A 24120-nucleotide genomic window follows, 5' to 3' on the forward strand; every position below is an offset into this window, starting at 1 on the left:
GAGGGTAGTAACAGTCTCCTCATATTGAGGTACACAGGGAGAGGGTAGTAACAGTCTCCTCATATTGAGGTACAGGGAGAGGGTAGTAACAGTCTCCTCATATTGAGGTACAGGGAGAGGGTAGTAACAGTCTCCTCATATTGAGGTACATTTAAGTCATTTAGCAGACGCTCTTATCCAGAGCGACTTACAAATATATGCATTCACCTTATGATATCCAGTGGAACAACCACTTTACAATAGTACATCAATATCTTTTAGGGGGGGGTTAGAAGGATTACTTTATCCTATCCTAGGTATTCCTTAAAGAGGTGGGGTTTCAGGTGTCTCCGGAAGGTGGTGATTGACTCCGCTGTCCTGGCGTCGTGAGGGAGCTTGTTCCACCATTGGGGTGCCAGAGCAGCGAACAGTTTTGACTGGGCTGAGCGGGAACTGTGCTTCCTCAGAGGTAGGGAGGCGAGCAGGCCAGAGGTGGATGAACGCAGTGCCCTTGTTTGGGTGTAGGGCCTGATCAGAGCCTGAAGGTACGGAGGTGCCGTTCCCCTCACAGCTCCGTAGGCAAGCACCATGGTCTTGTAGCGGATGCGAGCTTCAACTGGAAGCCAGTGGAGAGAGCGGAGGAGCGGGGTGACGTGAGAGAACTTGGGAAGGTTGAACACCAGACGGGCTGCGGCGTTCTGGATGAGTTGTAGGGGTTTAATGGCACAGGCCCCGCCAACAGCGAGTTGCAGTAATCCAGACGGGAGATGACAAGTGCCTGGATTAGGACCTGCGCCGCTTCCTGTGTGAGGCAGGGTCGTACTCTGCGAATGTTGTAGAGCATGAACCTACAGGATCGGGTCACCGCCTTGATGTTAGTAGAGAGGTACACAGGGAGCGGGTAGTAACAGTCTCCTCATATTGAGGTACAGGGAGAGGGTACTTATGGTCTCCTCATATTGAGGTACAGGGAGAGGGTAGGATGGGGATACATACCCAGACAGACAGTCTCCGCAGACAGCATCAGAGTGTGATGTACCAGAGCTCACAACCTTTTTGTTGAGGACCCCGCAGGAGGAGTGTGGGTGGCATTGATCAGAGTCATAGCCGTCCGAAAACCTGCCCGCTGGACAAGACTGACACTGCACCGCCTCGCCTGGTCCCTTGACCTGCCCGCAAGCCTGGCAGGAGAAAACATCTTCACATCTCAGAACAGAGTAGATGAACCACTGTAATTACACACATACACTACAGTCACATGTGGTTCTGTGCTCAGTAACATGTTCCAAAATAACTAACACTGCCATTCTGGGCAGGAACTAAGATACATTACCTATTTTTCGATTTCATATGAAATTGTGCAGAGAAATATACTGTATATATATATATGAATATATATAAATATACTGTACATATATAAATATATAAATATATATAAATATATTGTATATATATTAATATATTTAAATATACTGTATATATAAATATGTATAAATATATAGTAGATATATAAATATATTTAAGTATATGACTGGTTAGGTATATATCAACAAATAAAAAACGATATACCGTAATTTCCGGACTATAAGCCGCAACTTTTTTCCCACGCTTTGAACCTCGCGGCTTAAACAATGACGCGGCTAATATATGGATTTTTCCCGCTTTCAATTCTTATATTCAAAAAAACACATTCTGTGATTTGCTCAGTTTTTTGGCGGCATGAAGCTTTCATTAGACCAATGAAATTGCCGAACGGGTTAAGGTCAAACAACTTTTTTGTTTACTGTTTAGATTAAATCGAGCGCTCTCAAACTTCCCATCATTCTGATTACGGTAGTCATTTTGTCACCCTCATCATGGCAAAGACACGGAGAAATGCATATGATGCAGCTTTCAAGTTGAAGGCGATTGATCTGGCTGTTGGAAAAGGAAATAGAGCTGCTGCACGGGAGCTTGGTCTTAATGAGTCGATGATAAGACGTTGGAAACAGCAGCGTGAGGAATTGACTTACTGCTAATTTTTTATTTTTTGTTACAAGCCGTGTTTCGTTAAAGCCTATTTATTTTTGTTACAAGCCGTGTTTCGTTAAAGCCTATTTATTTTTGTTACAAGCCGTGTTTCGTTAAAGCCTATTTATTTTTGTTACAAGCCGTGTTTCGTTAAAGCCTGTGTAAAGTTAATTTGTTTCAATGTATCGGTAGGCACCTGCGGCTTATAGACATGTGCGGCTTATTTATGTTCAAAATAATATCTTTTTTTAAATTCAGTGGGTGCGGCTTATGTTCAGGTGCGCTTAATAGTCCGGAAATTATGGTAGTACTGATGTGGGACCTTAATCTGACCAGTACTGTCATAGCAAAATAATCCTGCAGCAACAGGATTTGAATGTTTAGTCCATAATGTTGCTTGATCGGTGGTTAGGCTATTAGCTGGACAAAAGTATGCTACTATAAATGAAAAACGCAATACTGTTAATGTAACCGTGTGTTAGTGCGGGTTTTCAGTGAATTTATGTAAATCACAAAGCTCATCTGCATTTCCTGCACAGCAGGAAAATTCTCAGCAACAAAAGAGTGATCAAATGAAGATCCTACATCTGTATATCGGTCTAAAATAAGAGCAGACCGACTGGGAACACACTGGTTGAATCAGTTGTTTCCACGTCATTTCAACTAAATTACGTTGAAACAACGTGGAAGAGACGTTGAATTGACGTCTGTACCCAGTGGAGAGATACACATGACTTCCATCTAGAGAGAAGAGGAGGAGAACGAGGAGAAAGAGGAGAAAGAGGAAAGAGGTAGGAGAAAGAGGAGAGAGGTAGGAGAATGAGGAGAGAGGAGAAAGAGAAGAGAAGAGAAAGAGGAGAGAGGAGAAAGAGGAGAGAGGAGAAAGAGGAGAGAGGAGAAAGAGGAGAGAGGAGAAAGAGGAGAGAGGAGAATGAGAAGAGAGGAGAAGAGAAGAGAGGAGAAGAGAAGAGAGAGGAGAAAGAGGAGAGAGGAGAAGAGAAGAGAGGAGAAAGAAGAGAGAGGAGAAAAAGGAGAGAGGGGAGAGGGGGAGAGAGGAGAAAGAGGAGAGAGGAGAAAGAGGAGAGAGGAGAAAGAGGAGAGAGAGGTAGCAGAAAGAGAAGAGAGGTAGATGTGGCCTCTGTTGACACAAGGATCGATGCTGGTGATGTAGTGGTAGAGAGGGATCAATGGTGGTTCAGGAGATAGGATGACAGGGTAATGAGAGGTGAGTTAGGATGACAGGGTAATGAGAGGTGAGTTAGGATGACAGGGTAATAATGAGAGGTGAGTTAGGATGACAGGGTAATAATGACAGGTGAGTTAGGATGACAGGGTAATGACAGGTGAGTTAGGATGACAGGGTAATAATGACAGGTGAGTTAGGATGACAGGGTAATAATGACAGGTGAGTTAGGATGACAGGGTAATAATGACAGGTGAGTTAGGATGACAGGTGAGTTAGGATGACAGGGTAATAATGACAGGTGAGTTAGGATGACAGGGTAATGACAGGTGAGTTAGGATGACAGGGTAATAATGACAGGTGAGTTAGGATGACAGGGTAATGACAGGTGAGTTAGGATGACAGGGTAATAATGACAGGTGAGTTAGGATGACAGGGTAATGACAGGTGAGTTAGGATGACAGGGTAATAATGACAGGTGAGTTAGGATGACAGGGTAATAATGACAGGTGAGTTAGGATGACAGGGTAATAATGACAGGTGAGTTAGGATGACAGGGTAATGACAGGTGAGTTAGGATGACAGAGTAATGACAGGTGAGTTAGGATGACAGGGTAATAATGACAGGTGAGTTAGGATGACAGGGTAATAATGAGAGGTGAGTTAGGATGACAGGGTAATAATGACAGGTGAGTTAGGATGACAGGTGAGTTAGGATGACAGGGTAATAATGAGAGGTGAGTTAGGATGACAGGGTAATAATGACAGGTGAGTTAGGATGACAGGGTAATGACAGGTGAGTTAGGATGACAGGGTAATAATGACAGGTGAGTTAGGATGACAGGGTAATAATGACAGGTGAGTTAGGATGACAGGGTAATAATGACAGGTGAGTTAGGATGACAGGGTAATAATGACAGGTGAGTTAGGATGACAGGGTAATAATGACAGGTGAGTTAGGATGACAGGGTAATAATGACAGGTGAGTTAGGATGACAGGGTAATGACAGGTGAGTTAGGATGACAGGGTAATAATGACAGGTGAGTTAGGATGACAGGGGTAATAATGACAGGTGAGTTAGGATGACAGGTGAGTTAGGATGACAGGGTAATAATGACAGGTGAGTAGGATGACAGGGTAATAATGAGAGGTGAGTTAGGATGACAGGGTAATAATGACAGGTGAGTTAGGATGACAGGGTATAATGACAGGTGAGTTAGGATGACAGGGTTAATGACAGGTGAGTTAGGATGACAGGGTAATAATGAAGGTGAGTTAGGATGACAGGGTAATAATGACAGGTAGGATGACAGGGTAATACTGACAGGTGACAGGATGACAGGTAAGACAGGGGTTAGGAGACGAAATGACAGGTGAGTTAGGATGACAGGGTAATAATGACAGGTGAGTTAGGATGACAGGGTAATAATGACAGGTGAGTTAGGATGACAGGGTAATAATGACAGGTGAGTTAGGATGACAGGGTAATAATGACAGGTGAGTTAGGATGACAGGGTAATAATGACAGGTGAGTTAGGTGACAGGGTAATAATGACAGGTGAGTAGATGACAGGGTAATAATGACAGGTGAGTTAGGATGACAGGGTAATAATGACAGGTGAGTTAGGATGACAGGGTAATAATGACAGGTGAGTTAGGATGACAGGGTAATAATGACAGGTGAGTTAGGATGACAGGGTAATGAGAGGTGAGTTAGGATGACAGGGGTAATAATGACAGGTGAGTTAGGATGACAGGGTAATGACAGGTGAGTTAGGATGACAGGGTAATGACAGGTGAGTTAGGATGACAGGGTAATAATGACAGGTGAGTAGGATGACAGGGTAATAATGACAGGTGAGTTAGGATGACAGGGTAATGACAGGTGAGTTAGGATGACAGGGTAATAACGACAGGTGAGTTAGGATGACAGGGTAATAATGACAGGTGAGTTAGGATGACAGGTGAGTTAGGATGACAGGGTAATAATGACAGGTGAGTTAGGATGACAGGGTAATAATGAGAGGTGAGTTAGGATGACAGGGTAATAATGACAGGTGAGTTAGGATGACAGGGTAATGACAGGTGAGTTAGGATGACAGGGTAATAATGACAGGTGAGTTAGGATGACAGGGTAATAATGACAGGTGAGTTAGGATGACAGGGTAATGACAGGTGAGTTAGGATGACAGGGTAATGACAGGTGAGTTAGGATGACAGGGTAATGACAGGTGAGTTAGGATGACAGGGTAATAATGACAGGTGAGTTAGGATGACAGGGTAATAATGACAGGTGAGTTAGGATGACAGGGTAATAATGACAGGTGAGTTAGGATGACAGGGTAATAATGACAGGTGAGTTAGGATGACAGGGTAATAATGACAGGTGAGTTAGGATGACAGGGTAATAATGACAGGTGAGTTAGGATGACAGGGTAATAATGACAGGTGAGTTAGGATGACAGGTGAGTTAGGATGACAGGTGAGTTAGGATGACAGGGTAATAATGACAGGTGAGTTAGGATGACAGGGTAATAATGACAGGTGAGTTAGGATGACAGGGTAATAATGACAGGTGAGTTAGGATGACAGGGTAATAATGACAGGTGAGTTAGGATGACAGGGTAATAATGAGAGGTGAGTTAGGATGACAGGGTAATAATGACAGGTGAGTTAGGATGACAGGGTAATAATGACAGGTGAGTTAGGATGACAGAGTAATGACAGGTGAGTTAGGATGACAGGGTAATAATGACAGGTGAGTTAGGATGACAGGGTAATAATGACAGGTGAGTTAGGATGACAGGGTAATGACAGGTGAGTTAGGATGACAGGGTAATACAGGTGAGTTAGATGACAGAGTAATTGACAGGTGAGTTGGATGACAGGGTAATAATGACAGGTGAGTTAGGATGACAGGGTAATAATGACAGGTGAGTTAGGATGACAGGGTAATGACAGGTGAGTTAGGATGACAGGGTAATAATGACAGGTGAGTTAGGATGACAGGGTAATAATGACAGGTGAGTTAGGACGACAGGGTAATAATGACAGGTGAGTTAGGATGACAGGGTAATAATGAGAGGTGAGTTAGGATGACAGGGTAATAATGACAGGTGAGTTAGGATGACAGGGTAATGAGAGGTGAGTTAGGATGACAGGGTAATGAGAGGTGAGTTAGGATGACAGGGTAATAATGACAGGTGAGTTAGGATGACAGGGTAATAATGACAGGTGAGTTAGGATGACAGGGTAATAATGAGAGGTGAGTTAGGACGACAGGGTAATAATGACAGGTGAGTTAGGATGACAGGGTAATAATGACAGGTGAGTTAGGATGACAGGGTAATAATGAGAGGTGAGTTAGGGATCTTCTGTCCTACCTTGCTTGGCTCCTGGCCACTGGGGCACGACAGACACACACACCCCTCCCCCCAGGGACACTGCACGGCTACAGTCCCTCCAGAGCAAAACACCTGGAATACACACACATATCAGTGACACAAATAATGAGACACACACACACATCTCTCTCACATACACACACACAAAGATACGTACCGTGAGAAGGACAAGAGCTGAGCAGCAAAGGTGGTTCATCATCTTCTTCCAGGTATTCTTCTCTGAACATATGATCTAGAACAGAGAGGATCATGGGACAACAGGTGAGCTACAGGCAGCCAGGTAGAACAGAGAGGATCATGGGACAACAGGTGAGCTATAGTCAGGGAGAAAATTGAATGCATAATCAAAAAGTTTGGTTTTGCCTGAAGAGATAAAGAAACTCTGATTACATCATGATTCTCCAGCAACAACATGTCACACACACCTGAATCATTACAGTAACAACCCAACATCACACACACCTGAATCATTACAGTAACAACCCAACATCACACACACCTGAATCATTACAGTAACAACCCAACATCACACACACCTGAATCATTACAGTAACAACCCAACATGTCACACACACCTGAATCATTACAGTAACAACCCAACATGTCACACACACCTGAATCATTACAGTAACAACCCAACATCACACACACCTGAATCATTACAGTAACAACCCAACATGACACACACACCTGAATCATTACAGTAACAACGCAACATCACACACCTGAATCATTACAGTAACAACCCAACATCACACACACCTGAATCATTACAGTAACAACCCAACATGTCACACACACCTGAATCATTACAGTAACAACCCAACATCACACACACACCTGAATCATTACAGTAACAACCCAACATGACACACACACCTGAATCATTACAGTAACAACCCAACATCACACACACACCTGAATCATTACAGTAACAACCCAACATGTCACACACCTGAATCATTACAGTAACAACATGACACACACCTGAATCATTACAGTAACAACCCAACATCACACACACCTGAATCATTACAGTAACAACCCAACATCACACACACACCTGAATCATTACAGTAACAACCCAACATCACACACACCTGAATCATTACAGTAACAACCCAACATCACACACACCTGAATCATTACAGTAACTACCCAACATGACACACACACCTGAATCATTACAGTAACAACCCAACATCACACACACCTGAATCATTACAGTAACAACCCAACATCACACACACACCTGAATCATTACAGTAAAAACCCAACATCACACACACCTGAATCATTACAGTAACTACCCAACATGACACACACACCTGAATCATTACAGTAACAACCCAACATGACACACACACCTGAATCATTACAGTAAAAACCCAACATCACACACACCTGAATCATTACAGTAACTACCCAACATGACACACACACCTGAATCATTACAGTAACAACCCAACATCACACACACACCTGAATCATTACAGTAACAACCCAACATCACACACACCTGAATCATTACAGTAACAACCCAACATCACACACACCTGAATCATTACAGTAACAACCCAACATCACACACACCTGAATCATTACAGTAACAACCCAACATCACACACACACCTGAATCATTACAGTAACAACCCAACATCACACACCTGAATCATTACAGTAACAACCCAACATGACACACACACCTGAATCATTACAGTAACAACCCAACATCACACACCTGAATCATTACAGTAACAACCCAACATGACACATACTGTCACAACATTGACTGAGAGACAGGCCTTTTAGATGTAACAGCCAGTGTTGATGGACAGTGGACACAGGTCAGACACACAGGGGTATACTGAGCTGATAGCAGAGACACAGATAGATTGTTTGGTCATTGAGGTTTCTCAGAATATATCATATAATTATATCACAGTTATGTTCCTACAAACCCATTAACCCACCCTCTCATCCTGCCGCTGCTTCTAGACGTGCACACACACACGCACGCACGCACGCAAACACACGCACGCACGGACGCAAACACACGCGCACGCACGCACACACTCACGCACGCAAACACACGCCCACCATCTAAAACCTGTTTTACGTGTCCTCTGACCAGTTGAAAGTTTAGAGGGGAGAACACAGTAAAGTACTGCAGTGAAACAAAGGAACGGCCTCAAGTCACAGACAGGATAGAACTGTGACTGTGAACAGATCATTTCCTCTCTGTGACCCTGTAGTTCAGAACTGACTTCTCATTGGACCAGAGTACATCTAGAGACCTGCTAGGAACGCAATCATCTCTCTCTCTCTCTCTCTCTCTCACACACACACACACACACACACACACATTTACATTGTAGTCATTTAGCAGATGCTCTTATCCAGAGTGATTTACAGGAGCAATCGCTCAAGGGCACAGACAGATTTTTCATATAGTCAACCCTGCGATTCGAACCAGCAACCTTTCGGTTACTGGCCCAAAGCTCTTAACTGCTAGGCTACCTGCCACCCTACACACGCACACACACAATAAACAGCGCCAAAACAAGGAATAATAATATGACATTTAAGAGGCTTTTATCCACAGTGACTTAGAGTCATTGATGCACCTTTTATGTTCGGGTGGTCCTGGGAATCAAACACACTATCCTGCCGTTGCTATACCAACTGAGCTACACTTCAATTACAAAATCTAGAGGTCAAAATCTCAACTGTCTTTTAGATTATGGATGATTAGTCTTCTGTAAGAGAGATGCATATTACACCATCACCACAATACCTGTAACAGGTTGTGTCAAGAACTCAAGTAAAATGGGAAGATAACACACATCTAAGCAGTCATAACACTACAATAATACGCCTTCGGTAACCTGAGTCTGCCGCCTCCATCTATACCTCCTACAGAGGCTGATCCAACCCACCTGTACGCCGGACATCAGGAGAGATGTGAGCCGTTTGACTCTTCTGACTTCAAATGCCCAATTTCCTTTCTTCCCTCTCTCTTTGCACCGCTCTCTCTCTCCCTCCTTCTCTGTCTTTCCTTCCCTCTCTCTTGTTCCCTCTCTCCCTCCCACCTTTTCTGTGCCGTCCCACTGAGAAACAAAGTGTAAAGTTGTCCAGCAGCTAAATAAAGGAACTTTCAGAGGATTCCTCTCCTCTCTGTGGTCAATAAAACTGCCTTCCTCACTAAACACAGAGTTTAAAGCACAAGAGAGAGAGAGGGATAAACAGAGAGAAAGAGATGAAGAGAGAGGGAGAAACAGAGAGAGAGAGGAGAGAGAGGGAGAAACAGAGAGAGATAGACGGACAAAATAAAGAAAGTAATACAGAGAGGTGCAGGGAGAGAGAGAGAGAGAGAGAGAGAGAGAGAGAGAGAGAGAGAGAGAGAGAGAGAGAGAGAGAGAGAGAGAGAGAGAGAGAGAGAGAGAGAGAGAGAGTGTGTAGGCAAACTCACCCCAGACTGACAGTGGACTTGGGCTCAGTTGTCCTAGCAACAGACTGAGGATGTTAGAGATGCTGACAGAATGCTGAGCCAGGGAGACACATACACTGTTGTCTCTCAGTCGAGCAGAGTAGTCCCTGATACAGGCAAAGGGATGGTGCACACACCTTCACACACAGTAATTAGGTGGGGTACAGAGTACTCAGAGCGGAACAGGCTGTGTATGCTACAGTGTACCAGTCACCATTTGCATACACACACTGAAGGTATTCTCTCTCTCTCGGACTAGGCTGGCTGCAGTGTACCTGTGACTGACTAACTGTCATCACTTATACTGTCACAACAGCCACACCCCTTCCTGCCTACAGACCCACAGGCCCTGCCCCTATACAGACCCACAGGCCCTCAGCTCACCCACCCAGACACACACCCCCACACCCATGCACGCACACACACACACACACACAGTAATTAGGTGGGGTAAAGTGTTAGTTATGACCGCTGACACTAACTAACATGTTTTGCTATGTGGTCTGGGGGTAAGATCACACTGTCCAGTACTGGGCTCACCTTAAACACACACACACACACACACACACACACACACACACACACACACACACACACACACACACACACACACACACACACACACACACACACACACACACACACACTGAATTGAAGTGTGTATTTGTATGCTACAGTATATCTGTGTACATGCATGTAACGTGAGTGAACGGAGGGAAGTGGAGTGTGTGTGTGTGTGTGTGTGTGTGTGTGTGTGTGTGTGTGTGTGTGTGTGTGTGTGTGTGTGTGTGTGTGTGTGTGTGTGTGTGTCTCGGCTGTTAAATAAGTTAACACCGGTCTGGGAAGCAGCCCATCCTTCCCTCTGTAATGAGAGGATTGGAGCTGCAGTAGCATTACACAGAACACCACCAGGATGACCGATGAGCACGCACGCACGCACGCACACACACACACACACACACACACACACACACACACACACACACACACACACAGACACACACACACACACACACACAGACTTCCAGAAACAACCTCTGCAGACAGATTCATGTCTCTGAGCCAACGCCAAACAGTCTCTTTGTACACACAACTACATTCAAAACATGTAACGAGTTTTTGATTTTGGGCCGAGGACCTAAACGTAAACATGGCCGTTGTGTCAAATGACAGGGTTCCGGAGAATAATTTCAGGGACAATGATAAACGGAGAATTTAAAAACCACCACTTTGAAAAAACAACACAAAACAATGAGATGGGTTGCCTCTCCAAACTGAAGGCAACAGAGAGTGAAACATGGATAGAGAGAAGGACAGAGAGAGAGAAAGAGAGAGAGAGTAGAGGTCGACACAGGCTTACATTAGCCTCCCTGCCGAAAGGGGGTTATATTTAGACCCTTCGTTAAAAGGCTATAAAGGCTGGATGTAGGCTAATTACAGGTCGTTGGCCAGGCATAATGCCACACTGCTATAATGCCCGAGGGAGCTGTGGCTTTGGGAGTGCTTGAGAAAAAAAACCTAACATCAATAAAACAACAACCACTCTAGGGAGAAGAAGAAAAAACTGAAAAATAAGAGTTGCTGTTTTGTAACGTGTGAAGTAACAAATTGAAATGGTTTAGAAGCGTCCGCTCACCAGACCTGGTTGGACGTTAGGAGCTATGGGGGGTGACCATTTCTGGTAGACTCCAGCACTAACACCCCAACTGTATCTTTTGAAGGGTCTCGAGGAGTGAAACCAAAGAACATTGACCTAAATGTCTTCTGCGTTGTCTCCTATTCTGGTCCAAAGCAGAGCTTTTGTGTTTCAGTGGGAGGACTGATACAGCCATCTGAACCTCACCTCCCCAACACCCATGGAGAACCAAACCATTCCAGTCTAACCAGTATTAGTCATGTAACACAGGCAGTGGCCTGGCCTTGGGTTCATTGTGTCTGCTTGGAGAGAAGGACCCAGAGGACAGTATCAGTAGAGACAGAGAGGTGACCTGGTAGAGACAGAGAGTTGACCTGCTCCTTGGAGAGAAGGACCCAGAGGACAGTATCAGTAGAGACAGAGAGGTGACCTGCTCCTTGGAGAGAAGGACCCAGAGGACAGTATCAGTAGAGACAGAGAGGTGACCTGGTAGAGACAGAGAGTTGACCTGCTCCTTGGAGAGAAGGACCCAGAGGACAGTATCAGTAGAGACAGAGAGGTGACCTGCTCCTTGGAGAGAAGGACCCAGAGGACAGTATCAGTAGAGACAGAGAGGTGACCTGCTCCTTGGAGAGAAGGACCCAGAGGACAGTATCAGTAGAGACAGAGAGGTGACCTGCTCCTTGGAGAGAACGACCCAGAGGACAGTATCAGTAGAGACAGAGAGGTGACCTGGTAGAGACAGAGAGGTGACCTGCTCCTTGGAGAGAAGGACCCAGAGGACAGTATCAGTAGAGACAGAGAGGTGACCTGCTCCTTGGAGAGAACGACCCAGAGGACAGTATCAGTAGAGACAGAGAGGTGACCTGGTAGAGACAGAAAGGTGACCTGCTCCTTGTAGAGAAGGACCCAGAGGACAGTATCAGTAGAGACAGAGAGGTGACCTGGTAGAGACAGAGAGGTGACCTGCTCCTTGGAGAGAAGGACCCAGAGGACAGTATCAGTAGAGACAGAGAGGTGACCTGGTAGAGACAGAGAGGTGACCTGCTCCTTGGAGAGAAGGACTCAGAGGACAGTATCAGTAGAGACAGAGAGGTGACCTGCTCCTTGGAGAGAAGGACCCAGAGGACAGTATCAGTAGAGACAGAGAGGTGACCTGCTCCTTGGAGAGAAGGACCCAGAGGACAGTATCAGTAGAGACAGAGAGGTGACCTGCTCCTTGGAGAGAAGGACCCAGAGGACAGTATCAGTAGAGACAGAGAGGTGACCTGCTCCTTGGAGAGAAGGACCCAGAGGACAGTATCAGTAGAGACAGAGAGGTGACCTGCTCCTTGGAGAGAAGGACCCAGAGGACAGTATCAGTAGAGACAGAGAGGTGACCTGCTCCTTGGAGAGAAGGACCCAGAGGACAGTATCAGTAGAGACAGAGAGGTGACCTGCTCCTTGCTCTACACATCTTCTAACTCTATGGAATGCTGAGGACAACACGTCCAACAGCTACTCTCTGGACGCAGCTACTCCTGCCGCTCAGAAATAACTGAACACTTTCTACTATCTACTCAACTCACCTCTCACTACCCCTCTCTCCGTCTCTCCCCTCTCTCTCCCATCCCTCTTCCATCCCCTCACTACCTCTCTCTCCCATCTCTCCCATCTCTCCTCCATCTCTCCTCCATCCCTCTAACCAATTCAGACTCATTCCCTTTCTCTATTTCTAGAAGTCTCTCCTCTCTCTTTCTGTTCATGTGTCCATCTTTCCCCTCTCCTCTATCCGTGTCTCTCTATCCACCTTTCCCCTCTCCTCTATCCACCTTTCCCCTCTCCTCTATCCACCTTTCCCCTCTCCTCTATCTGTGTCTCTCTATCCACCTTTCCCCTCTCCTCTCTCCGTGTCTCTCAATCCATCTTTCCCCTCTCCTCTATCCGTGTCTCTCTATCCACCTTTCCCCTCTCCTCTGTCCGTGTCTCTCAATCCAACTTTCCCCTCTCCTCTATCCACCTTTCCCCTCTCCTCTCTCCGTGTCTCTCTATCCACCTTTCCCCTCTCCTCTATCCACCTTTCCCCTCTCCTCTATCCGTGTCTCTCTATCCACCTTTCCCCTCTCCTCTATCCACCTTTCCCCTCTCCTCTATCCGTGTCTCTCTATCCACCTTTCCCCTCTCCTCTGTCCGTGTCTCTCTATCCACCTTTCCCCTCTCCTCTATCCACCTTTCCCCTCTCCTCTCTCCGTGTCTCTCTATCCACCTTTCCCCTCTCCTCTGTCCGTGTCTCTCTATCCACCTTTCCCCTCTCCTCTATCCATCTTTCCCCTCTCCTCTATCCACCTTTCCCCTCTCCTCTGTCCGTGTCTCTCTATCCACCTTTCCCCTCTCCTCTATCCACCTTTCCCCTCTCCTCTCTCCGTGTCTCTCTATCCACCTTTCCCCTCTCCTCTGTCCGTGTCTCTCTATCCACCTTTCCCCTCTCCTCTATCCATCTTTCCCCTCTCCTCTATCCATCTTTCCCCTCTCCTCTATCCGTGTCTCTCTATCCAGCTTTCTCTGTCTATAGTCTGTCTTCCCTCTTCACTCTCACTTCATTTCCCCTGAATTCCCTCAGTCTTGGTCTCAGAGCTAACAGTGCTGTGATTGTAGTTTATTGTCTGTATTTTTCAGTTTTCCCAGCCCGTACCAGCCATGTGCTGCGCCGCTTTGAGGGCAGAGAAGCAAGGAGAGGCACAGGGAGGGAGAGAAGCAAGGAGAGGCACAGGGAGGGAGAGAAGCAAGGAGAGGCACAGAGAGGGAGAGAGGCACAGAGAGGGGCACAGAGAGGGAAAGAGGCAAGGAGGGGCATAGAGAGGGAGAGAGGCATGGAGCGGCAGGTATAAATGGAGAGATGGACTGGGGAATACCGTGCCTTCAGAAAGTATTCATACCCCTTGACTTATTCCACATTTTGTTGTGTTACATCCGTGAGTCTTTCTGGGTAAGTCTCTAAGAGCTGTGAGTCTTTCTGGGTAAGTCTCTAAGAGCTGTGAGTTTTTCTGGGTAAGTCTCTAAGAGCTGTGAGTCTTTCTGGGTAAATCTCTAGGAGCTGTGAGTCTTTCTGTGTAAATCTCTAGGAGCTGTGATCTTTCTGGGTAAGTCTCTAGGAGCTGTGAGTCTTTCTGGGTAAATCTCTAGGAGCTGTGAGTCTTTCTGGGTAAGTCTCTAAGAGCTGTGAATCATTCTGGGTAAGTCTCTAAGCTGTGAATCATTCTGGGTAAGTCTATAAACTGTGAATCCTTCTGGGTAAATCTCTAAGCTGTGAATCATTCTGGGTAAATCTCTAAGCTGTAAATCATTCTGGTTAAGTCTCTAAAAGCTGTGAGTCTTTCTGGGTAAATCTCTAAGCTGTAAATCATTCTGGGTAAGTCTCTAAGCTGTAAATCATTCTGGGTAAGTCTCTAAGAGCTGTGAGTCTTTCTGGGTAAGTCTCTAAAAGCTTTGCACAGCTGGATTGTACAACATTTGCACATTATTATGTTTTTCAAGCTCTGTCAAATTGGTTGTTCATCATTGCAGGCATTTTCAAGTCTTGCCATAGATTTTCAAGCCAATTTAAGTCAACACTGTAACTAGGCCACTCAGGAACATTCAGTGTGGTCTCTGTAAGCAACTCCACTGTATATTTGGCCTTGTGTTTTCGGTTATTGTCCAGCTGAAAGGTGAATTCGTCTCCCAGTGTCTGTTAGAAAGCAGACTGAACCAGGTTTCTGGGATGTTGCCTGTGCTTAGCTCTATACCAAATAAAATAAAATTTTATTGGTCACATAGACATGGTTAGCAATGTTAATGCGAGTGTAACGAAATGCGTGTGCTTCTAGTTCCAACAATGCAGTAATATCTAACAAGTAATCTAACAAATTCACAACAACTACCTTATACACACAGCCTCTCTAAGTTAGTGATGGCTGTTTAACAGTCTGATGGTCTTGAGATAGAAGCTGTTTTCAGTCTCTCGGTCCCAGCTTTGATGCACCTGTACTGACCTCGCCTTCCGGATGAAAGCAGGGTGAACAGGCAATGGCTCGGGTGGTTGTTGTCCTTGATGATCTTTTTGGCCTTCCTGTGACATCGGGTGCTGTAGGTGTCCTGGAGGGCAGGAAGTCACCCGGTGATGCGTTGTGCAGACCACAACACCCTTTTATTAATTTGTTTATTTTACTGTTATTTTACCAGGTAAGTTGACTGAGAACACGTTCTCATTTACAGCAATGACCTGGGGAATAGTTACAGGGGAGAGGAAGGGGGATGAATGAGCCAATTGGAAGCTGGGGTTGATTAGGTGTCCATGATGGCATGAGGGAAAGATTGGGAATTTAGTCAGGACACCGGGGTTAACACCCCTACTCGTTCGATAAGTTCCATGGGATCTTTAGTGACCACAGAGAGTCGGGACACCCGTTTAATGTCCCATCCGAAAGACGGCACCCTACACAGGGCGATGTCCCCAACCACTACCCTGGGGCATTGGGATTTTTTTTTTGACCTGAGGAAAGAGTGCACCTCCTACTGGCCCTCCAACATCACTTCCAGCAGCATCTGGTCTCCCATCTAGGGACCAACCAGGACAACCCTGCTTAACTTCAGAAGTAAACCAGCAGTGGGATGCAGGGTGGTATGCTGCAGGCTACCCTCTGGAGAGCCTTGCGGTTGAGGGCGGTGCAATTTCCGTACCAGGCGGTGATAAAGCCCGACAGGATGCTCTCGATTGTGCATCTGTAAAAGTTTGTGAGTGTTTTAGATGACAAGCTAAATTTCTTCAGCCTCCTGAGGTTGAAGAGGCGCTGTTGCGCCTTCTTCACCACTCTGTCTGTATGGATGGACTATTTCAGTTTGTCGGTGACGTGTATGCCGAGGAACTTAAAACGTTCCACCTTCTCCACTACTGTCTCATCGATGTGGAACAGGCGGTACTCCATCTGCTGTTTCCTGAAGTCCACGATCATGTCCTTTGTTTTGTTGACGTTGAGTGAGTGGTTATTGACACCACACTCCCAGAGCCCTCACCTCCTCCCTGTAGGCTGTCTCGTCGTTGTTGGTAATCAAGCCTACCACTGTAGTGTCGTCTGCAAACTTAATGATTGAGTTGGAGGCGTGCATGGCCACGCAGTCATGGGTGAACAGGGAGTACAGGAAAGGGCTGAGAACGCACCCTTGTGGAGCCCCAGTGTTGAGGATCAGCGGAGTGGAGATGTTGTTTCCTACCTTCACCACCTGTGGGCGGCCTGTCAGAAAGTCCAGGACCCAATTGCACAAGGCAGGGTTGAGACCCAGGCTCTCAAGCTTAATTACGAGTTTGGAGGGTACTATGGTGTTCAATGCTGAGCTGTAGTCAATGAATACCATTCTTACATAGGTATTCCTCTTGTCCAGATGGGATTGGGCAGTGGGCAGTGTGATGGCAATTGCATCGTCAGTGGACCTATTGGGGCGGGGGGTAAATTGGAGTGGGTCTAGGGTATCAGGTAGGGTGGAGGTGAAGGAGAGCCCGCAGGCTTTGGTAGCGGACCGTGTCAGTGGCACTGTATTGTCCTCAAAGCGAGCAAAGAAGTTGTTTAATTTGTCTGGGAGCAAGACTTTGATGTCCGCGATGGGGCTGTTTTTTTCAATGTAATCTGTGATTGACTGTAGACCCTGCCACATACGTCTCGTGTTTGAGCCTGTAATCGGCCTGTGTGTAGCTGGTGTGGAGGAGTCAGGCGCAGGACAGCAGAAATTAGTAAGGAACGTAATTTACTCAAGAAATCAATAAATACAACACAAATAACTAGCCCAAAATAACGGACAGTTTACATACAAACAATCACTCACAAAAAAACATGGGGGAACAGAGGGTTAAATAATGAACAAGTAATTGGGGAATTGAAACCAGGTGTGTAAAACAAAGACAAAACAAATGGAAAATGAAAAGTGGATCGGCAATGGCTAGAAGGCCGGTGACGTCGACCGCCGCCCGAACAAGGAGAGGGACCGACTTTGGCGGAAGTCGTGACAGAGCTGTTGAATTGCAACTCTACTTTGTCTCTATACTGACACTTTGCTTGTTTGATTGCCTTTGATACCATTTATTTTTATATATATTTTTTTTAAACTAGTCATTGCCAATGACAAGCATACTCATAACATGATGCAACCACCAGCAAGCTTGAAAATATAAAGAGTGGTACTCAGTGATGTGTTTTGTTGGATTTGCCCCAAACATAACGCTTTGTATTCAGGACATAAAGTTAATTTCTTTGCCACATTTTTTGCCGTTTTACTTTAGTGCCTTATTGCAAAAAGGATGCATGTTTTGGAATATTTGCATTCTGTTCTTTTCACTGTGTTAATTAGGTTAGTACTGTGGAGTAACTACAACGTTGGTGAGCCATCCTCAGTTTTCTCCTATCACAGCCATTAAACTCTCTAACTGCTTTAAAGTCACCATTGGCCTCATGGTGAAATCCCTGAGCAGTTTCTTTCCTCTCCGGCAACTGAGTTAGGAAGGACGCCTCCATCTTTGTAGTGACTGGGTGTATTGATACACCATCCAAAGTATAATTAATAACTTCTCCATGCTCAAAGGCATATTCAATGTCCTTTTTTGTTGTTGCCATCTACCAATAGGTGCCCTTCTTTGCGAGGCATTGGAATACCTCCCTGATCTTTGTGGTTGTATCTGTGCTTGAAATTCACTGCTCGACTGAGGGACCTTACAGATTATTGTATGTGTGGGGTACAGAGATGTGCTCCCAAGTGGCGCAGCGGTCTAAGGCACTGCACCTCAGTGCTAGAGGTGTCACTACAGACCCTGGTTCAATTTTCAGGCTGTATCACAACCGGCCGTGATTAGGAGTCCCATAGGGTGGCACATAATTTGCCCAGCGTCGTCTGGGTTAAGGTTTGGCCGGGGTAAACCGTCATTGTAAATGAATTTGTTCTTAACTGACTTGTCTAGTTAAATAAAAGTTAAATAAATACATTTAAAAAAATTAAAAAGATGTGGCAGTCATTCAAAAATCATGTCAAACACTATTATTGCACACAGAGTGAGTCCATGCAACTTACTATGTGATTTGTTAAGCACATTTTTACTCCTGAACTTATTAAGGCTCGACATTTTATTTTATATTATTTAACCTTTATTTAACTAGGCAAGTCAGTTAAGAACATTGTAAACAAGAATTTGACGGCCTACCCCGGCCAAACCCGGACGACGCTGGACCAATTGTGTGCCGCCCTATGGGACTCCCAATCATGGCCATATGTGATACAGCCTGGATTCAAACCAGGGACTGTAGTGACGGACCGCTGCGCCACTCGGGAGCCCAGAAGGGTTGCATACTTATTCACATTTCAGCTTTTCCGTTTTTAATTAATTTGTAAAAGAATAAAAAACATTCCACTTTGACATTATGGGGTCCGAAAAACAAAATGTGGAAAAAGTCAAGGGGTGTGAATACTTTCTGAAAACACTGTAAATGGGGAAGTAACTGGAAATTAACACCTCCAAAAATACACAGGACTATAATAAAGAACTCAACAGAAAGGCATGGGGATGAAAATGAAGAAACTAAAACAAGACAGAGGAAGTTAGAACAGTGGGAAGAAGAGGAGGGAGGGAGAGAAGGAGAGAAGGAGAAAGACAAATCTGGTCAGCTGTGTTAAACAGTAATTATTGGGCTTTGCCAAATTCTTCCGCCTTTGTTTGACCAATGGGAAAAAAAAATAGGGTGTGATGCCCACTGATTGCCAGTCACGTTTTTGTTTTGTTACCGGGCTGAAAATAGAATAAAACAGAAAGAATGAAGAGATGGCAAAAACATGTGCCTCATTCCACGGTGGTTTTGGGTGAAGACTGAAATCACGGACAATGTGTCTAAAGCCTTTTTCTGGGCCCATGATGTCATGCTTGGGCTATACTGAGAAAAGCCTTGGGATTAAAGAAACAGGGATATAGGATGCATGAAACCACAACAGGAAAAAAAAGAGTGACTGGAATAGGTCGTTTTCTTCTGATGGGTCAAGTGGAGATTGTATCAAGTGCTCTACCTGTGAGTGCTCTGTTGTTGTGGGTGCTCTTTACCTGTTAGTGCTCTATCTGTGAATGCTCTATATGTGAATGCTCTCTACCTGTGATTGCTCTATCTGTGAATGCTCTATATGTGAATGCTCTCTATCTGTGAACGCTCAACCTGTTGGTGCTCTATATGTGAATACTCTCTACCTGTGAGTGCTCTATATGTGAATGCGCTCTACCTGTTGGTGCGCTATCTGTTACTGCTCTGCCTATTTGTGCTCTACATGTGAATGCTCTCTACCTGTCAGTGCTCTATCTATGAATGCTCTATCTGTGAGTGCTCTACATGTGAACGCTCTCTAACTGTAAGTGCTCTATACCTGTTAGTGCTCCCTGTGAATGCTCTATATGTGAATGCTCTCTACCTGTGAGTGCTCTACCTGTAAGTGCTCTCTACCTGTTAGTGGTCTCTGTGAATGCTCTACATGTGAATGCTCTCTACCTGTTAGTGCTCTACCTGTGAGTGCTCTCTACCTGTTAGTGCTCTCTGTGAATGCTCTCTACCTGTGCGTGCTCTATCTGAATGCTCTACCTGAGAGCATTCACATATAGAGCACTAACAGGTAGAGCATTCACAGAGAGCACTCACAGGTAGAGAGTATTCACATATAGAGCATTCACAGAGAGCACTAACAGGTAGAGAGCATTCACATATAGAGTACTACCCATGAGTGCTCTATTTGTGAATGTTCTCTACCTGTTAGTGCTCTATATGTGAATACTCTCTACCTGTGCGTGCTCTACCTGTTAGAGAGCATTCACATATAGAGCACTAACAGGTAGAGCATTCACAGATAGAGCACTCACAGAGAGCACTAACAGGTAGAGAACATTCACATATCTGTGAATGCTCTATATGTGAATGCTCTCTACCTGTGAGTGCTCTATTTTTAAATGAAGGTACCTCCTGAAGTACATACTCCCCATCACCATTCTGGTCTCATTATTGTGTCTTCTGTTAGGGTGGCGGTATTTAATGAGGCACAATTAAGATTATATTACACTCTCAGCTCGTTTTCATACATCTCAGCTTGTGCTTTTCATACCTCTCAGCTTGTGCTTTTCATACCTCTCAGCTTGTGCTTTTCATACCTCTCAGCTTGTGCTTTTCATACCTCTCAGCTTGTGCTTTTCATACCTCTCAGCTTGTGCTTTTCATACCTCTCAGCTTGTGCTTTTCATACCTCTCAGCTTGTGCTTTTCATACCTCTCAGCTTGTGCTTTTCATACCTCTCAGCTTGTGCTTTTCATACCTCTCAGCTCGCGCAGTGTTTCTCTGACGACTGAGGAGGGGAGAGAAGCCAACCAGATACACAAACAGTCTCTTACAGAGACACAGGAGAGACTATGTGATGTCACTAGGGTAAAATTCCACTGGAGTGGCATGGTGACATCACTCACTGAGTGTGACAGAGACAAACACACAGAGAAACAAAGAGAGCCATAGAATTAGCATTAGTGGACAGGATATTCCCTCTCTAAACTACATGCAGTGGTGCCCATGTTCATCACATCACCTCACAAGTCAGTGATTTGCATCCAGTTCTCCGGCAAGCTGGAGTACGAACTCTGATGTCACAATGGAAACAGAAGAGGGACACCAGAGGTGCATGTACCTCTTAGCAGCTTCTGTCCAGGACTTACAATGAGCTCAGGTTAGGAAATAATCAATGGCCCCATTGATAGATACACCATAAATACAGTGAGCTCCAAACGGATTGGGACAGTGACAATTTTGTGGTTGTTTTGACTCTGTACTGCAGCACTTTGGATTTGAAATGAATTTGAGGTTTACGTGCAGACTGTCAGCTTTAATTTGAGGGGATTTTCATCCATATCAGGTGAACCATTTACAAAATTACAGCACTTTTTGCGCATATTCCCCCCCCATAAAGGGGCCAAAAGTATTGGGACAAATTCACTTATACTGTTTGTGTATTAAAGTAGTCAAAAGTTTCGTATTTGGTCCCATATTTCTAGCACACAATTACATCAAGCTTGTGACTCAACAAACTCGTTGGATGCATTTGCTGTTCGTTTTGTTTTTACTTCAGATTATTTTGTGACCAAAAGAAAGTGTCATTTTGGAGTCACTTTTATTGTAAATAACAATAGAATATGTTTCTAAACACTTCTACATTAATGTGGATGGTACCATGACTACGGATAGTCCTCAATTAATCGTGAATAATAATGAGTGAGAAAGTTTGACACACTAATATCATTATTATCGTCCTTATTAATAAATTATGAAGGGTGGAAAAAGTAACACGTACAAACAGTGTGCATTCAAAATATGAAATATGAACAAGGCATTTGCAACATGTTTCAAGTGCTGAGGAAAAGGGGATATGGAATGAGAAACAGAGGCCCACACACACTTTGAGGGAGTATGTTAATAAAACCTGTCTGGGCTAGGGGGCAGTATTTTCACGGCCGGATAAAAAACGTACCCAATTTAAACCGGTTACTACTCTTTCCCAGAAATGAGAATATGCATATCAGTAGTAGATTTGGATAGAAAACACTCTGAAGTTTCTAAAACTGTTTGAATGGTGTCTGTGAGTATAACAGAACTCATATGGCAGGCAAAAACCTGAGAAAATTCCAAGCAGGAAGTGGCTGTCTGAGAAATTGTAGTTCTTTCTAGTCCCTTTCGAAACTACAGTATCTCTGGGGTTACGTTGCACTTTCTAAGGCTTCCATTGGCTCTCTAAAGCCATTAGAAAGCGGATTAAGGCGTCTCCTGTCTCTGGGCAGAGTATACTAGCACAGTTTGTCAGTGGTCTGCCTAGTGACAAAGAGATTGGAGATGCGCGGTCCCATGCTGTTTTTTCTTTTCCTCTTTGAATGAATTCACTATTGTCCGGTTGGAATATTATTGCTATTTTACGAGAAAAATACCATAAACATTCATTTTAAACAGCTTTTGACATGCTTCTAAGTACGGTAAAGGAACATTTAGAATTTTTTTGTCTCGAAATGCGCTCGCGCGTTACCCTTTGGATAGTGACCTGAACGCACGAACAAAACAGAGGTATTTGGACATAACTATGGATTATTTGGAACAAAAACAACATTTCTTGTGGAAGTAGCAGTCCTGGGAGTGCATTCTGACGAAGATCAGTAAAGGTAATACAATTTTTCTAATAGTAATTCTGAGTTTAGTGAGCCCCAAAGTTGGCGGGTGTCAAAATAGCTAGCCGTGATGGCTGAGCCATGTACTCAGAATATTGCAAAATGTGCTTTCGCCGAAAAGCTATTTTAAAATCTGACATAGCGATTGCATACAGGAGTTCTGTATGTATAATTCTTAAAATAATTGTTATGTATTTTGTCAACGTTTATGGTGAGTAATTTAGTAAATTCACCGGACGTTTTGGGTGGGAATGCATGTTCTGAACATCACATGCCAATGTAAAAAGCTGTTTTTGGATATAAATATGAACTTGATTGAACAAAACCTGCATGTATTGTATAACATAATGTCCTAGGAGTGTCATCTGATGAAGATCATCAAAGGTTAGTGCTTCATTTAGCTGTGTTTTGGGTTTATGTGACATATATGCTTGCTTGGAAAATGGCTGTGTGATTATTTGCGGCTATGTACTCTCCTCACATTATCTAATGTTTTGCTTTCGCTGTAAAGCCTTTTTGAAATCGGACAATGTGGTTAGATTAACAAGAGTCTTGTCTTTAAAATGGTGTAAAATAGTCGTATGTTTGAAAAATTGAAATTATTGCATTTTTGAGGTTTTGTATTTTGCGCCACGCTCTTCCACTGGCTGTTGAACAGAGTGGGACGGTGACGTGCCACCTAGCCCATAGAGGTTAAAGATGAGCGTGTTCTACTCTTCCCTTTAGCATGACAGACATAAACACAGGATCTATATGAACACCTTTTGCTAGAATAATTCAATACCTACGGAGATGGATTCCTGGCCAATTCCACAAATTGTGTTAAATTCCTTACCTAGAATGTAGCCACTGAAACTCAAATCATTTTTACCGCACACACACACACACAACTTTGAAGTGCAGACACTGCTGGAGAACAAGTAAAAAGGTGAAAAACTCAGACTGTGAGAGCGTGGAAATGGTTAACGAGAGCCTGGAACAATCAGCATTTCCAGGGGAAAGTCCCACCCTCTGTGCGGTGAAGGCTTCAGGGGAGATTTTGGTATTAAGGAGACAGATGGCAGTTCAGAAAATGTATTTAATGTCCCAACAGTCACCTGATACAATTGATAAGATAGCTAAGAAGCCAAATAATCTCAACGTGATATAGTCACTCTGAATGACGTATATATATATGTTTCATTACAGACACTGGG

General features: G+C 44.5%; 1 protein-coding gene across 4 annotated transcripts in view; it reads right to left on the reverse strand.

The window, feature by feature from the left end:
* Window positions 1–24120, reverse strand: part of relt (RELT TNF receptor) — a 50424-nt gene that overhangs the window by 14973 nt on the left and 11331 nt on the right. For 2 of the 4 annotated variants that reach the window (XM_029773758.1, XM_029773757.1), the window contains exons 1-4: window positions 9517–9774; window positions 6735–6809; window positions 6557–6649; window positions 976–1160 (exon numbers count right to left, since the gene is read on the reverse strand). In XM_029773758.1, the coding sequence (XP_029629618.1) occupies window positions 976–1160; window positions 6557–6649; window positions 6735–6809; window positions 9517–9531 (368 nt within the window). In that variant the 5' untranslated portion in view covers window positions 9532–9774. Of the gene's footprint in view, window positions 1–975; window positions 1161–6556; window positions 6650–6734; window positions 6810–9516; window positions 9775–10049; window positions 10319–24120 lie in introns of those variants that run through there. The other 2 variants (XM_029773760.1, XM_029773761.1) reach the window with 2 other exon arrangements.

Source organism: Salmo trutta, chromosome 13 (assembly GCF_901001165.1).
Source record: "Salmo trutta chromosome 13, fSalTru1.1, whole genome shotgun sequence".
In the NCBI taxonomy this organism is placed as follows: Eukaryota; Metazoa; Chordata; class Actinopteri; order Salmoniformes; family Salmonidae; genus Salmo; species Salmo trutta.